The sequence below is a fragment of the Neovison vison genome, chromosome 11 (assembly GCF_020171115.1).
Source record: "Neovison vison isolate M4711 chromosome 11, ASM_NN_V1, whole genome shotgun sequence".
NCBI lineage: Eukaryota > Metazoa > Chordata > Mammalia > Carnivora > Mustelidae > Neogale > Neogale vison.
This window is the reverse complement of record NC_058101.1, coordinates 113,863,792-113,879,001: the sequence shown is the minus strand read 5'-3', so window position 1 is coordinate 113,879,001 and position 15,210 is coordinate 113,863,792. Positions and strand designations below refer to the sequence as shown.

The 15,210-nt window shown below is 32.1% G+C and overlaps 1 protein-coding gene across 1 annotated transcript in view; it reads left to right on the top strand.

The window, feature by feature from the left end:
* GRID2 (glutamate ionotropic receptor delta type subunit 2) overlaps positions 1-15,210 on the top strand; it is a 1,460,772-nt gene that overhangs the window by 1,144,700 nt on the left and 300,862 nt on the right. Inside the window, exon 10 of the mRNA XM_044224485.1 lies at positions 4,648-4,845. Within this exon, the coding sequence (XP_044080420.1) occupies positions 4,648-4,845 (198 nt within the window). The remainder of the gene's footprint in view (positions 1-4,647; positions 4,846-15,210) is intronic.

Sequence of the window (15,210 nt, the reverse complement as noted above, 5' to 3'; positions counted from 1 at the left end):
TTTCCACATTGATGGACATTTGGATTTTTATTATTCCCAGATTTGGGCTATTATGTACAGTGTTGTTATAAACATTCTTGGGTATACATTTTGATGCCCAGGATTCTCTTAAGTGTTCATACCCAAGGAGTAAAATTGTTGGAACATTGCTGTACATATCTTCATGCTAGATAAATATTTATGTAACACTCAAAAACAGGCAAAACTAATTTGCCTGTAAATATCTCCATTCTCTGCTGGATATGTCAGGACATTTTCTAAAGTATTGAACCGATTTAAACATCCAGCAATAGTAAATGACAACTCCTGTTTCTTCATATCCTTAGCAATATTTGAGATTATCAGACTATTTCTCTTTCTGCTTCTCATCTCTTTACTTTTGCTTTGAGATTTTCTAGTTGTTTATTCCTTTGCCCTACAGGTATTAATTCTGAAGTATTACAAGTCACTAATTCTCTCTTCCTCTGTTTCTAATCTTCTGATTAACTCAGTTATTAAATTCTTAACTTCAGACATTCTCTTTACTGATTCTTAAATTTCTGTTTAGTTCTTTTCAGATTGTGCAATGACACTTCATGTGCTTTCCAATTTCCTGTCAATTTGTCCCTTGTCAATTTGTTCTAGTATGGTAACACAATTTTTATAATATGGATCTGAAAATTTCAGTATCAGAGTTCTTGAAAGATCTATTTCTTTTGTATATTATTTCCACATTTGTATATGTGAAATAGAATTTCCTTTTACATGGTATCTTTGACTTCTGTTTTGAACATTGTTTAAACAATTACTTAAAGGAATAATGTAAGACCTAAAATGCAGATATTTTCTCCAGAGAGTACTATGGATTTATTTATTTATTTATTTTCTGGCATGCATCTGGAATCTCTTCCAGTTTCATACCACTTTAAATTGCATTAAAACTTGAGACAGATTATTAAGAATTAGGTTTTAATCCAAGGGTTGAAAAATTTGAGGTCCAAAGAGATGGAGTTGAAGTAAAATGTTTTATGATGACTTTCTGTTCTGTAACCTTCTGTGTGATCTTGAATTGAAATTTTTCTTATCTGTAAAAATAGTCCATAGCCAGTAACTCCCAAAATGAAGGTTTCCTTTCCTTTTCTTTTCTTCTTCTTCTTTTTTTTTTTTAAATACTTCCTGCTGTGTTTCTCTGGTGTTTTGTGTTTAATAGTTACAGTGTATGTTGCTTTTGTTTTATGTTATATTTTTTGAGTATGTGGCTTTTTCCAAACTGTGATTATTTTGGAAGTGGTGGCCATGACTTTCTACAGTATCGAGTATAGTAGGTACTACACTCACTATACTGAGTGTAGTAACTTGATGCTGTAGATGCTCAATTCATGTTAAATAGGTAAGTCAAAGAATGAATAAATTTGGAAATAGATATATAAATAAAAATGTTTCAACCACGTTCAGTATTGCCATAGGGAAGGGAAAGTATTTTTTCTACTATTAGACCTTCAATCTAATTTCTATTGCTATGTTTACCTGTCCAATGTATTGGCTGATTGTCCTCATAAAGCATAACTGGTCTGAGGTAAGATGTACAAATAGTGATCCTAATTTGTTAAAGAGCTTAAAAACAAAGTCTAAAAACATCTATTCAGAAGAGAAGTGATAGGATGTAATAAAAGTTTATTTGGGTTGTAAAATTTGAAGACCATGTTCATTAATAATTCATCAGTCCTCTGTAAAAGAACCATTAGGAGAGCCATTTTTACTCTAGACCTTAAATCAATTCCAGCTGATTTTTCTGGAACCAGACTTTGGCAACAAAACTTTGAAAGGATCCATTTGCCTGGGTATTTACTTGTAATATTGGAATTAAAAATAATTTTGAGAGGAAAATTTAGCATATTAAGGAAATATAATTTAGCATATTCAACAACTGTTTTAATGAGATTAGAGTAAAAATTAAAAAACAATATTTCATATCAAAGCGTATATTGGGATAATATTTTACCAGATAGATCTTTTAGTTTTGCAGTACACTTAATTAGTATTCTTAATTGTTTTAGTATCATCCTGAAGAGTGGTATTCAGCTTTCTGTTTATTAAATTGCTGTTTAACTTTAAAGATTTATTAGATTTTGAAGACCACAGATAAATAGAGAATGTATATGGTCTAAAATTACTGGTAAAGGAATCAATCAAATAAGATCTCTTATGAATCATCTTTACTTTGGTTTGTCAATAATTAAATGATTAAAATGTAGACTAATTCTGAGTCTAAAATTCCAGGATTTTCTAATCTTATTGGCATGCTTCTGAATATGATCTTCTTTTTGGAGTTTATTTAATTCATTCTGATTCTAATGACCTCATGGCCTACTTCAGAGTATTTGTACATTGCATTGCATAGTTGTTGGCTCGGTCTGTGTTTTGTCTGTATAACTGAATGTTTGGTAACAAATTCTGACAATTATCTGAAAGATTACTATATATTTTAAAATACATAAATATTTAGAATCATCAAGATGTTCTATATTTTACACATAATATTAAAGGATTGATTGAATTTTTACTTTTCTCTCATTTGACATCATTTAGATTAAACAAATCAGTATTACTTGAAATTTTTATCCATTCCCAAAACCTCTCTTCTACTGATCTATCAGTGTTCATTAGCATCCAAATAGTGTTGTAATGGAAAAACAATCAGGAGCTTGACAACAAAAAAACCTGAAATTTCTTTTTTTCTTATGTTCTAGAATCCTAGAAAGTTACAGTCTGGTATGGCATTTCACATCTCAAGGGCATAGACTTCTTCTATCTTATTTTTCCACTCTGTGTGCTTTACAACAGTTACCAGAGCCCCGGAAATTATGTGCTCATTCCAGCTGGAAAAAAAGAGGAAAGATGAAAGAACAATTGCACAAAACACCTGCTTACATTCCATTGGTCAGAATTAGTCACATGGTCTCACCTTGCCTAAAAGGAGACTATAGATTGTCTTTTTTCTCAGGTGCTAATATTAAAAGATAGATAAATAGATAGAGATATACATATGCATATGCATATCCATATATATAATTAGTGAGGAAGAGAACAACTACCTGGGAACAAATAGCAGTCACCTCCTTTATCTATTTATTTACTGATTTATTTTACTCTGAGGTAAGATATAAACAGTAGACCAAGACCACATTTTTAAAAAAAGAAAGTGTCACTAGTTTAGAAAACCAAAATTTAAAAAATATTACAAATACCACAAAATCAGCATAGTTGTAGATAAGCCTCAAACTTAGAACTGATTTTCTGGGTGTCCAAAGTGAAAAGGGATACCAAGATAATTAGTTATCTTATTTTAATTACTTAGAAGTGGGCACAAAATGAAACCCTACTGGCTCTGAAAAATTCAAAAATTCATCTCATGGTATTTTTAGGGGAAAACTGAATGTTATGGTGGGCAATATTTTTATAATAGATGCAATGATTTTATAAGACACTTACTTTGGATCTTTGACTAAAAGCCAAAGTAAAGTGTTATTTTATGTCTCAATGAAGATTCATCTGTGAGTCTCTAAAGAAAAATGATCCAAGGATAAAAATGATCCAAGGATTAAATCTAATATATATATGTGTATATACATATATATATGTATATACAGATTTTAACCTGCCTGGAGGGCTATATGTCTATCTAGCCCATATGTACACATATACATATGTGTGTATATATGTATATGTGTACATATGGGCTAGATAGACATATAGCCCTCCAGGCAGGTTAAAATCTGCCTGTATATATATGGTTATCTCTAAATATTACTGTTTTATGTGTTTTATATGTATATATATATGGTTATCTGTAAATATTACTGTTTTGAGAGGTTTCAGAACAAATTTAAGAAATTTAGGAGTAGATTATCTAATTTCCTATAGTCTGCCAGCATGTTTCAAACCAATTGAGCTTCCTTAATACCAGGAAAAAGTGAAAGGAGCCTATTTGTTAATTGTAAGAGGACAAAAACTCAAAATGGTAAAAGATGTAGAAACAGAGACCAATTTGCTAAATTTACTAAATTACACAGTTTGCCAAAAACTTAAGTGGATTTTTCATAGCAGTGATAGACAAGCTGTTTTTTTCAATGAAATGTGTGGTTATATCTACATTTCAAAATTATTTATCAAATAATTCCAAGTAAATGTTATGTTATAAATTTTCATTAAACTATATGTTCTTAGAATTTTTTGGTTTTTTCAGAGAGTTTATGTAGAGTTTATGTTAAAATATTATTTTACATATTTTTGACATATATAGATAACAAATGCTTCAAGATACAAAAAATTTATGGTTTCTTAAATATAATTTTATTATTGCTGAATTGTAGATTGGTCCTAGAGTGACAAGAATAATGAATTCATGGCCCCTGAAGTTTTATAGTTACTTTCATCTAATTTTTGTTATAGTAGTAATTAAATGAGAAAGGAAAAGAAATTAAGTGATTAAACATTATTCGATACTATGACACATTAATACCACATAAGTTATATTTCTAAGTTAATTCTTTCAAAGTTCAAAAGCAATTTTTAGATTGTGTATGAGCAAAACTCTTTGAAGAATTAATTTTTGGTTTCAGGGAGCACTGTAGATTGACATCAAGGATTTCTCTTATTTCCATGTAGGAAGAACCTTTTGTAATGGTCTCTGAAAATGTCTTGGGTAAGCCGAAGAAGTACCAAGGCTTCTCCATTGATGTTTTGGATGCCTTATCTAACTACCTGGGTTTTAACTATGAAATTTATGTTGCACCGGATCACAAGTATGGAAGCCCACAAGAAGATGGGACATGGAATGGCTTGGTAGGAGAACTAGTCTTTAAGGTAAGCATTTACTTATCTATCTACCTATCTAACCATCACCAATGTCTGAACTGTAACTCCTAGAAGCTTATTTCATATAAAATAAGTGCAAGGCAGAGGTTTAAGTGGTAATGTTGAGTGCAAAAGTTGCAGCCAGTACTATTTTATGAACTCTGTGTAGAGAAAAACTGATGAGAAAAATAAAGCTACATTTTAAAATATTTTATATAATAGAAAAGTATCTATAAAAAGCTTTACTTTTGCCAAATTTATACTCGAAACATTTTGTCAGTATATGATACACACCAAAGTCACAATGTAATTCATATCATTGTTTTCTTTTAAAAATGCAGTGTTATTTTCAAAAACAAAACAAAACAAACAAAAACAAAAACAAAAAACCCAAAACCAATTAGGGGCTAATCATTTAGTTTCAGGATCTAAGTAAGGTAGATCTATCCTTACTACTCTATTTCTCCTTGTTCTTTGATTTTTCAAAGAGTGCTTAAACTTCTTTATTTGTTTATCTCTATTTCTGTCAGATTTTGAATTTTTTCATTTTTTTTGAATCTGCCATTAGGTGCTCACACGCTTATAATTACTATGTTTTTGATGAATTTTTGAATAGTTCGGTTCAGGTTTGTAATTCACTATTTGATTTATGTATGTCCCATTTTTCTCTCTGTTATTTCTTTTTTTGCTTCTCTTTTGGTTAATTTTTCATATTTGACTTTATTTCCTCTTTTGACTTTTTACTGTATCTCTTTGTACTTCTCTTTGTGTGGTTAGTATAGAGATTACAATATGTATTTTTATCACATTCTATCTAGTGTAATATCATTCCACTTCACATTTTTAAAAAGGTATAAATTTGTAACAATATAATTTCATTTATACCACCCTATCCTTTATGCTATGTTGTCATAATAATTATTTCAGAACTCCAGAGTAAAATGTAATAGTTTTTTAACTTAAACTTTCAGTTCTCTTTTATAAATATAAAGAGAAAAAGAGTTTCTGGTATTTAACCATTTATCCACTGTTTCTAAGGTTTTTCAGTTAATTCTACATTTCTGTTCACTCACCTGACATCATTTACTTCAGAAGAACTTCCTTTGGAATGTCTTGAAGTGTAGTCCTATAAGTGTCTTTCACCCTTTTTTTTTTAAAAAAAAAACCTTAAAATGTCTGTATTGTCCTGGGTTGAATTATATTTTTAGTATAAATAAAACTCTGAGTTAACAGTTTTTCTCAATGTTAAACATTTTAATTTTTGTTTGTTTGTTTGTTTATTTGACAGAGGGAGATCATAAGTAGGCAGAGAAGCAGGCAGAGAGAGAGGAGGAAGCAGGCTCCCTGCTGAGCAGAGAGCTCAATGAGGGGCTCGATCTCAAGACCCTGAGATCATGACCTGAGCCGAAAGCAGAGGCTTTAGCCCACTGCGCCACCCAAGTGCCCCTCAATGTTAAACTTTTTAAAGGTGTCTTTCCATAGTCTTTTTGCCATATATTGCTTCTGATGAGAAGTCAGATATCATTTGTATTTTTGTTTCTTTTTTTAGTGTGGGCTGGCTTTTTTACAATTTTTTTTTCATTTTTGATGTTTTGATGTGTAACTATGATCTGCCTACATGTGGTTTTTCTTATATTTATACTCCTAGGGATTCACTGAGTTTCTGAAATAAGTTTCATATAATCTAGTAAATGTTGGCAATTCTTCTATAGTTATTTTTTCTATGCTTTTCCCTTCTCCTCTCTCTTTAAAGCTTAGAGAATATTCATGTTGAACCTCTTAATATTGTCTCTAAGTTACTGAGGTGATATTTAATTTCTTGAAATATTTTTACTCTCTGACTTTTACTTTAAATTATTTATCTTGATCTGCTTTCAAGCTTACTGATTGTTTCTTCTGCAGTCTCCAATTTTCTGCTAAGTTCATGTGGTAACCTTTTTTTATTTTAGGTAGCTTATTTTCCAGTCCTAGAATGTCAGTTTTTTAAAAAATGATTTCCATTTCTCTTCTGAGATTCCATATATTTTTATGATCATCTTTTCTTGTAAATCCTTCACCATACTGATAACAGGTGTTTCAGAGTCCTTATCTGCTACAGTTTCAACATCTTTGCCATCTCCAGATAGACTTATGTTCACTGCTTTTCTATTAACCGTAGATCACATTTTTCTAATTCTTCTCATTTTCTGTTTTGTCACATTTGATTGAATACTGACCATTGTGGTTGATACATTATGAATGCTTGAGATTATGTCTCTGAGATTGCATACTCTGAAGAGGACTGATTTTTGTTTTAGTAGCTAGTTATTATAGGTTTCCCCTGAACTTGTGGATCTTTGGTTTTACATGTTGTTAAGCCAGGTCTTTTTTATTTTCTTTAGTTTTGGGGGAAAATCAATTGGTTTTAGCAATCCTTATGTTCTTAAGCATAGCCTTCTGGAGTTTCTATGAAAAGCCTGTGGTTTTCATCAAACCCTTGTGACTTAGAGAGACTCAAAATTTTATCTCTATCTTCCCTGTCATAAGCAGTAATTATAATCTTTGTTCAGCTCTTTTAGTCTTCTGGTTGTTGCTTTCTGCTGATTTTTTAAAAAGTTATCCTCATGCATGTGCAGTTTAGGAGTCAACCAAGGACTTGAGGGAAGCTTATTCACAAATTTTTGGCTCATTCTTCCATGACTCCCTCCTGTCTGTGATTTGCTTTTAATTTCTGGCCACCCTGACTGCCTCAGGCTCCATCTCCTGACACTTAAATCTTATAAGAAACTGACTTTCTGTTTGAGCTCTGGTACCTCTTGTCATCTAAACTGAGGTGGGTCTTCAATAAATAAACCGTGTAAAAGTGGATCTCACCTAATGCAATTACCATTTTTCAAGAGTCAGATACCCTTCAGTTTCTTCCTTCCTTTGGTTTATCTCCAGTCTTTTTAATTTATGTTTTTAAATTTGATACAGAACTTATAATTGTTACTCTTTGTTGGGTTAATTCAGTAAAAACTACCTTATCATTGCCAGAACCAGAATTATTTCCGAAATACTTAAACATATTCAGACAGCTAAAAGGTCTGAATAAGTTGTTTTCAAGACATGGGAAGAGAAAAAAATAAAATGTTTTGAAGGTAGTTGTAACAAAAATAATAATGTGATTTTTATATCCTTTAAAATCTTCCTGAGTTTGTTTTATTAAATCAATTACACATGGAATCTTATTTGAAAAACATTAATATCAATATTTTCAGTAGGAAAGAGAGAATGATCAATTCTCATTCCTCTTATTAAAACTATGATAATTTATCTTATTTTCCTCTTTTAAAAACCCACAAACCTTTTGTGTTCTGCCTTTTTATCTCTGAGAGGTCCTACCTGATCTGGACCCAGATAAGCAACAATGTTAAAACAAAGGATAAAGAAAAGCACAGGCATTATTAAAAAGCAATATAAAGATTGCTTTATAGAGAATGGATAAAATTCTTAATGAGCTCTTTTGCTAACAAACTTCATTTGCTATACAAGTTGATGATAAAAAGGCATGAGAATTAGTCTAATATTGTTGATGTTTTTAGACTTGTGGGCTTATTCCAGTTAGTTACATTCTTAAGACTTGCTTTCTCATCTTTGAAGTGAGGAATATAAGGATGTTGATGTAAAGATTACTTAAAAGTATAACTTTAAACACTTTAAGAATTTATTATATAACAACCACACATAAGCAATAGTATGCTAGTATTCATTAACATTCAATTTAATTGTTTTCATTTTCATGTAAGGGCATGCCATGACTGTATGATCACTTAAAGTTTGGTGCAGTCCTTTTAGAAAGCAAAAAATTGGGCTTAAAGAAAGCAACTGCCATATGATTTTTAGCCAGAAAAGTTGTAACTCTGTTTATTGCAACTAGATTTTTTTTTTAAGATTTTATTTTATTTATTTGAGAGAGAGAGACAGTGAGAGAGAGAATGAGTGAGGAGAAGGTCAGAGAGCGAAGCAGACTCCCCATGGAGCTGGGAGCCTGATGTGGGACTCGATCCCGGGACTCCAGGATCTAGATTTTTATTTTATTCACAGAGATATTTGGCATTCTGACCAAGCTCTGAGAAATATCTAAATATTTCTCAGATGGAAAAGAATAAGCCTACTAAAAGTTTGTTGGAGAAGGCAAAGATAGGAAAAAAATTGAGAAAATGTGGTGTTATGAAAGCCAAGGGAAGACATTTTAAGGAGGAAAGAACAGTCAGCATTATAGAATGACTGTCAAGATGTCGAGGGTTCATAACAGTTTGCTTAACTTTATTATGTTACTAATAGAAATGTAAGCTCTAATTTTCAAAAATTAAAAATATGAATTCAATTATACAAATGATAATCAGTAAAATATCATAAAGTGATTTAGATTATCCAACAAGATTCATCATATTGAAATTTTCTTCAGGGTTATTTACCCCTGTAAAGCAAAATAACACTGATGAAATGACATAATAATGTTATAACAGAGCTCCACAAAAATGAGTATATTACTGTTATAAATTTTCTGCTAGTGTAGACATTTTTCATGAATCTAAGTATATTTCAAATAAAGTAAACATGGTTGACCCTTAAAGAACATAGGTTAAACTGCATGGGTTCACTTAATTGTCTATCTTCCTAAGAGAAAACCAAAATTGAAAGAATGTTTCTTGGAGTCTGTCATGATGACTATGGACAGACTATCGCATTAAAAAAAGAGTCAAAGAAGAAACATGGAAAGTTTCTGAGGTATTTGATTTTTCCAGAGGTGGCACTCATGTTTCAGAGTTGGATTGATCTCATTTTAAAGGGACTTTCCATAAAAACCAGAAGTCAGGTGTTCAGTACATAACATAACTTTTACAGAGGAACGTACAATCAGAGAGAGCACATAATCCCATAAATATATATTTGAAGTCTATTTTAAAAACAAAAATGTTCCTCACATTGATGGCTGGTATCAAAAAGTGAAGATATAACAAACATTGGTGAGGATGTGGAAAAAAAGAAACACTTGTATGCTGTCGGTGGGAATGTAGATTGGAGCAGCTGCTGTGGAAAACAGTATGGCAGTTCTTCGAAGAATAAAAATAGAAATATCTATGATTAATAATTCTATCACTGGGTACTTACCTAAAGAAAATGAAAACATTGAGTCAGCTGGGTAGTTCAGTCAGTTAAACGTCTGCCTTCAGCTCAGGTCATGATCTCAGAATCCTGGAATGGAGCCCTGTGTCAGGCTTTCTGCTCAGCAGGAAGTCTGCTTTTCCCTGTTCCTCTGTCCCTCCCCTTACTCATGCACTTTCTCTCTCTCTCTCAAATAAATAAATAAAATATTTTTTAAAGAGAAACTGAAAACATTAATTTAGAAAGACATATGCACCCCTATATTTATTGCAGCAATATTTACAATAGCCAAGACATGCAAACAACCTAAGCATCCATCAGTAGACGTATGGATAAAGAAGATGTTGTATATATACACAATCGGATATTTTTCAACCTTAAAAAAAAATGAGATATTACCATTTCTGATAACATGGATGGGCCTAGAGGGTATTATGCTAAGTGAAATAAGTCAGAGAAAGACAAATACCATGTGATTTCATTTATATGTAGAAACTAAAAAACAAAACAAATGAAGAAACAACAACAACAAAAACTAAGAATTTAGCAAAGTCTTCTCTATTTCTCATCCACCTTACTAATTTTATAACTTTCTATAATTAATATGCTCTTAAAATTTATGAGAACTCAGGTCTCGCCAAAAGATGTTTCAGCGTAAAATAGAAAATTGAGAGATATGTTCTGATCAGAACAGGAGGAATTGTTAAGGTGAGTTAATGTGACTGATAAATTATTTTCTTCTGGCTTAAAAGTGAAGAACAAAATTACAAAAACTGGAGATAAAATTATATATGAAATAATAAATATATAAAGTTTAGGATAGAAATACAAAAAAAAATTAGGAAAACAGCTGGGTGTTCTATCATTTAGGTCATACCCTACCCGTACTGTACTAGAAGACTTTTTTAAGGGGCAAACTGATAGAGGTAGCATGGCAGGAAATAAATTTCCATATTCTCAATTTCTGTAAGTAATCTTTCCTAAAAATCATCTACCTGAAAACATGACCTTGGTGCTTCTTATTTCCCTTATCCTTTATATAATCACCCCTCTCCTACTTTATAAAATAAGGACATATCTTTCATGCATACAAAATCTTTTTATGACATGTGGCTCTAGGTATAAATATTCTCTTGTGCACCAAACTAAGACACAATAGAAACTCTGGTGACACTACATCCCTTTATAAGCCAGATGCTTTTATCTAAAAAAAAAAAAAATTAAAAGCAATAGTAAGAGAGCGTAAAACTTAAGTTGTCAAATGCTAGATCATTAAAAAGAATTTTTTTTTATGAAGAGTTCACAGTGATTTTCCATGTATAACAAGGAAGAATTTCAAGGAATTGAATGGCATTAATAAAAACAAAACAAAACAAAATACTCCTTCCATTTTCTTTTATTCATTCATTTGGACAAGGTTTCTATAAAATGAAAATATATAGCATAATGCTCACCCTTACTTCATCCGAACCATAATTAATATTGACTCATGGGATATTCAAATTAATTTTTTAAAAAAGCTCTATCAATGTCATAAAGTTTCACTTTTATGCCCCATCAATCAATATATTGCATACAGATATAATGATGACTCAACTCAGAAGAAATGTTTTACACCTGAAATTTCTGGTCACAGGTTATTTGAGATTTTAAATTTAATTTGCATACATATTTTTGCTGCAAAAAATATAGTTTGGTTATCCAGAAAAGACTTTTAGGCATGCATTTATTTATATTTGGATAAAACTTTTGTGAAGGTAGAATGGAATATAGAGTTCAAAAATGCTTAAAAATGATGTAAATGTTTCTCCTATTAGAGAAAAGTGATGGTTTAAATTGCTATGATAGTTGAATACATTTGTAGGAAGCACTTGACAATTTTATTTTAAATTTTTAATATTTATAACAGAATACACTTAAGTCAGTGTCTGGTTAGGAAAACAAAAACCACTCCTGAAATTGCAAAGAGAAGAGATTGAATACAGGGATTGATCAAAAAGACATTAGAAGGAATGGAAAAACAAAACAGAAGAATAATCAAGGTATCAGGAGTCATTCATGGTCCAGTTGACTGTATCCCCCAATGAAGATACACAGGGCTTAACCAGGGCCACCACGAAGATGCTGCCTCTGCCTCAGATGCCAGAGTCAGGGATCATCTCCTGCCACGACTGCTACAGCCACTGAAATAACCATTTAAAACAGAAGGCTCTGCTCTTTCTTCTTTTTGACATCCTCAGCGGCTTCACTCTGGTGGAAATTAAGAAGAGTCCAGATGGCAGAGGAGCCTGGAAAAAGTAGTGTACAGATTTCCATCCCTGTAAGGCTCACAGTACATAGCAGAGTAAAAACGGAAGGGGTGGGGTTGAGAGAAACAGAGATATGACCAATTCTGTCTAGAAACTGCACACTTTGCAGTTGTCTAAACAAATGTAAATGTAATATGTCAATTATAAACATGAGAGGTATATAGTTTGAAAATTCCTTTGGAGGTTATATGAAGAAAAAAGTTTGATATTTCTTCACCCTAACTAATATCAAGTGTTAGATTATATGGCAGGAGTTTCACCCCCAAGGAAAATAGATATAACAATGGAATAAAGCCAGAACTCAGGAAACAGAACAGAAGGAATAGCAAGCAGAGTAAATTATAGATCTGTAAAATTGGGATGAAATATTTATACTTAGAATGCAACTAATTACAGTAAGTTGCGAAGTTAAAATAGCCCTATTTAGAATCTTATTTCCCATTTCTAAATTTCTGGACCAATACTGAGATTTTTTGTCCCTTTTCCACCTTTCATAGTTTCACAAGCATAAAGAAATTTTCAGAGGTAGATATAATATTGAAATTGATAATAAGAGTAGACACTATTTAGTGACTACAGTGCCAATAATGTCATTTCCTGAGGAAGAAAGTGCCCCCAAGACTGAACAGAAGAAATAATCTGCACTGCGCTACAGAGGTTTCCTCATTTTAAATGGCTGATGTGAGGTTTTGCAGTTCTTTAGTCTTAAAAGGTAAATATATTTCTATCACAGTTATTTTAATTCATCAATGCATTCAAAACATATATTTATATGGGTTGCTTTATAAATATTTTTAAACATATGCCAATTAAAAGTATTAATGCCTTAGTCAAGGTACAATGGAGGAATGCAAGTGTGAATAAGATAAAAGCATCTATAATAAACATGTTTATTTTAGACATGGTGGTCTCTATATTCTATGTAGTAAGTTAGGCACTAGAGACATAAAGATACATAGAACATGGTTCTTGCCCTACGGCCCTCTTAGCCTAATGGGAAACAGAGACATTAAACATAACTACAATGCAGTGCAGTTAAGCTCAACGTTAGAGGCATGCACGGAACGCTATGGAAGCCATGACAATAAAGTAGAGGTAAACTTTCTAAAGGAAGAGATGTGTATACTCATGACAGGATAATAAGTTGTATCATCCAGGTGAAAAAGCATGGGATATCTACTGACAAAGGAGCATAAGCAAAGACAGAAAGGTGAGAAATAGCACAGAGAGCAAGCCAAGATTAAGGAGGCCTTTATAGCACTCAAACAAGGATAGGATGAGTTGGATGTTTGTGGAATATTCACAGATAGAGAGGACTCTGAACCTCACCAAAATGGCCCAAAAAGAGGCATGTATTTAGGAGCCCCTAAGCCTATGAGTGGTAGCTGACAGCATGAAAATGCATGAGAATTGCAAAGAAGAAATCATACAGTAAGATTACAAACTGACTTTAGGATGAAACCCTGAAAAAGACCACCGCTTAAGAACTGATGGAAAAAGAAGAGTTAATGAAGAAAATAATAATAATAATAGTAATAATTCGGAGAAGCATGACCAAACCACAGGAGAAGATCAGTTAGGCTAAGCGAGCTTAAAAAGAAATAATAAGCTATGACTAGCAATGTCAAAAATTTCTAAGCCTTAAGGACTGTCAAATGTCTACTATCTTGGCTCTTTGGAAGTCGTTGATGGCCTAAGCTGTATCTCTTTTAGTAGCAGGACTGGAAGAAGAAGCCAGACTGCCAAAGAAGATGGAAAAATTTGGAAGTGAAAAAGTGGAAGCAACATGTGTATATAACACTCTTCTAGAATGTTTGGGTGGGGATAAAAAGAAAGAGATAATAGTTTGAAAATCACTGATTTAGGTGGGGGTTTTGCTGGTTTGTTTTTGGAGTAAAAGAAACCTGAATATAATTATAAACTGAGATAGAAAAATAAAGAATGAGAATTTAATATAAGAAAAGGAAGTTAATATGTGAAAGATCCCACAGAAAATAGAATAAAAGCTTAGACTGAGAATTGCTTTTAATAGAATAAAGATGTTTCTTTGATACTGAAAAACACATTTTAAGAATGTATCTGGTAGTACTTAGATTTACAGACAAGAGGTTGGGAGCTTGAGAAAGATCATATCTCATCACTTCAAATGTCTTGATAACAATAGGAGATGAAGTCTGTTGACAGTAATGGGGACAGGTATTATGAAATTGTCTACAAGAAAGTGGGAAGCTTTGAAATAGGGAAGTGATAGTGACTGCTAAATCAAAATAGATAAAAGGATGGATCAATGTTGCTGAGGATTGAGCAAATTTTTAAGACTAACACTTTTCATTGCTGCTAAGACTAGCAGTGATGTATGTCTAAACAATAGTGTGACTTCCTTTAGCCGGGATTAAATGCCCAAGTGTAAAAGCAATGTGGCTAAACAAGCATGACTTTCTTTAATGCAGAGAAGATGAAAACATCCATATCAAGGTTGAGAGATGGTGGATAAACTTGGCAAGAGTGAGATGAAAGGAAAGCAAAATATTCAAGGAAGCATGGTCATGACTCGGGAGATAGACCGGGATGAAATTTTGGAAAAATTAATCAGAATGTTAAGATGAGGTTGAAAACCAGATAAAGTATAACTGAAAATATAAAAGAGTTAGTAGAATGGATATAGGTAACCAGAGAATGAAATCTAGCAGTTCTAGGGATAAAATGCAGAGCTGGCCTGGTAGATAATGGCAGAATATTAGAGGAGACAAAAGGAATTGCAGTTTAAAATGGCCAAAATGGGGCAAGAGGAAGGACAAAGGGATGGAGCACTGGGACTTTTAGAGCGGTGAAACTGTTTTATTTAATACTGTAGTCGTAGATCCATGACATCACTTGCCAAAACCCATAGAAAGAGTGCACCTCAGTGTAAACTATAGACTTCAACTAATAATGC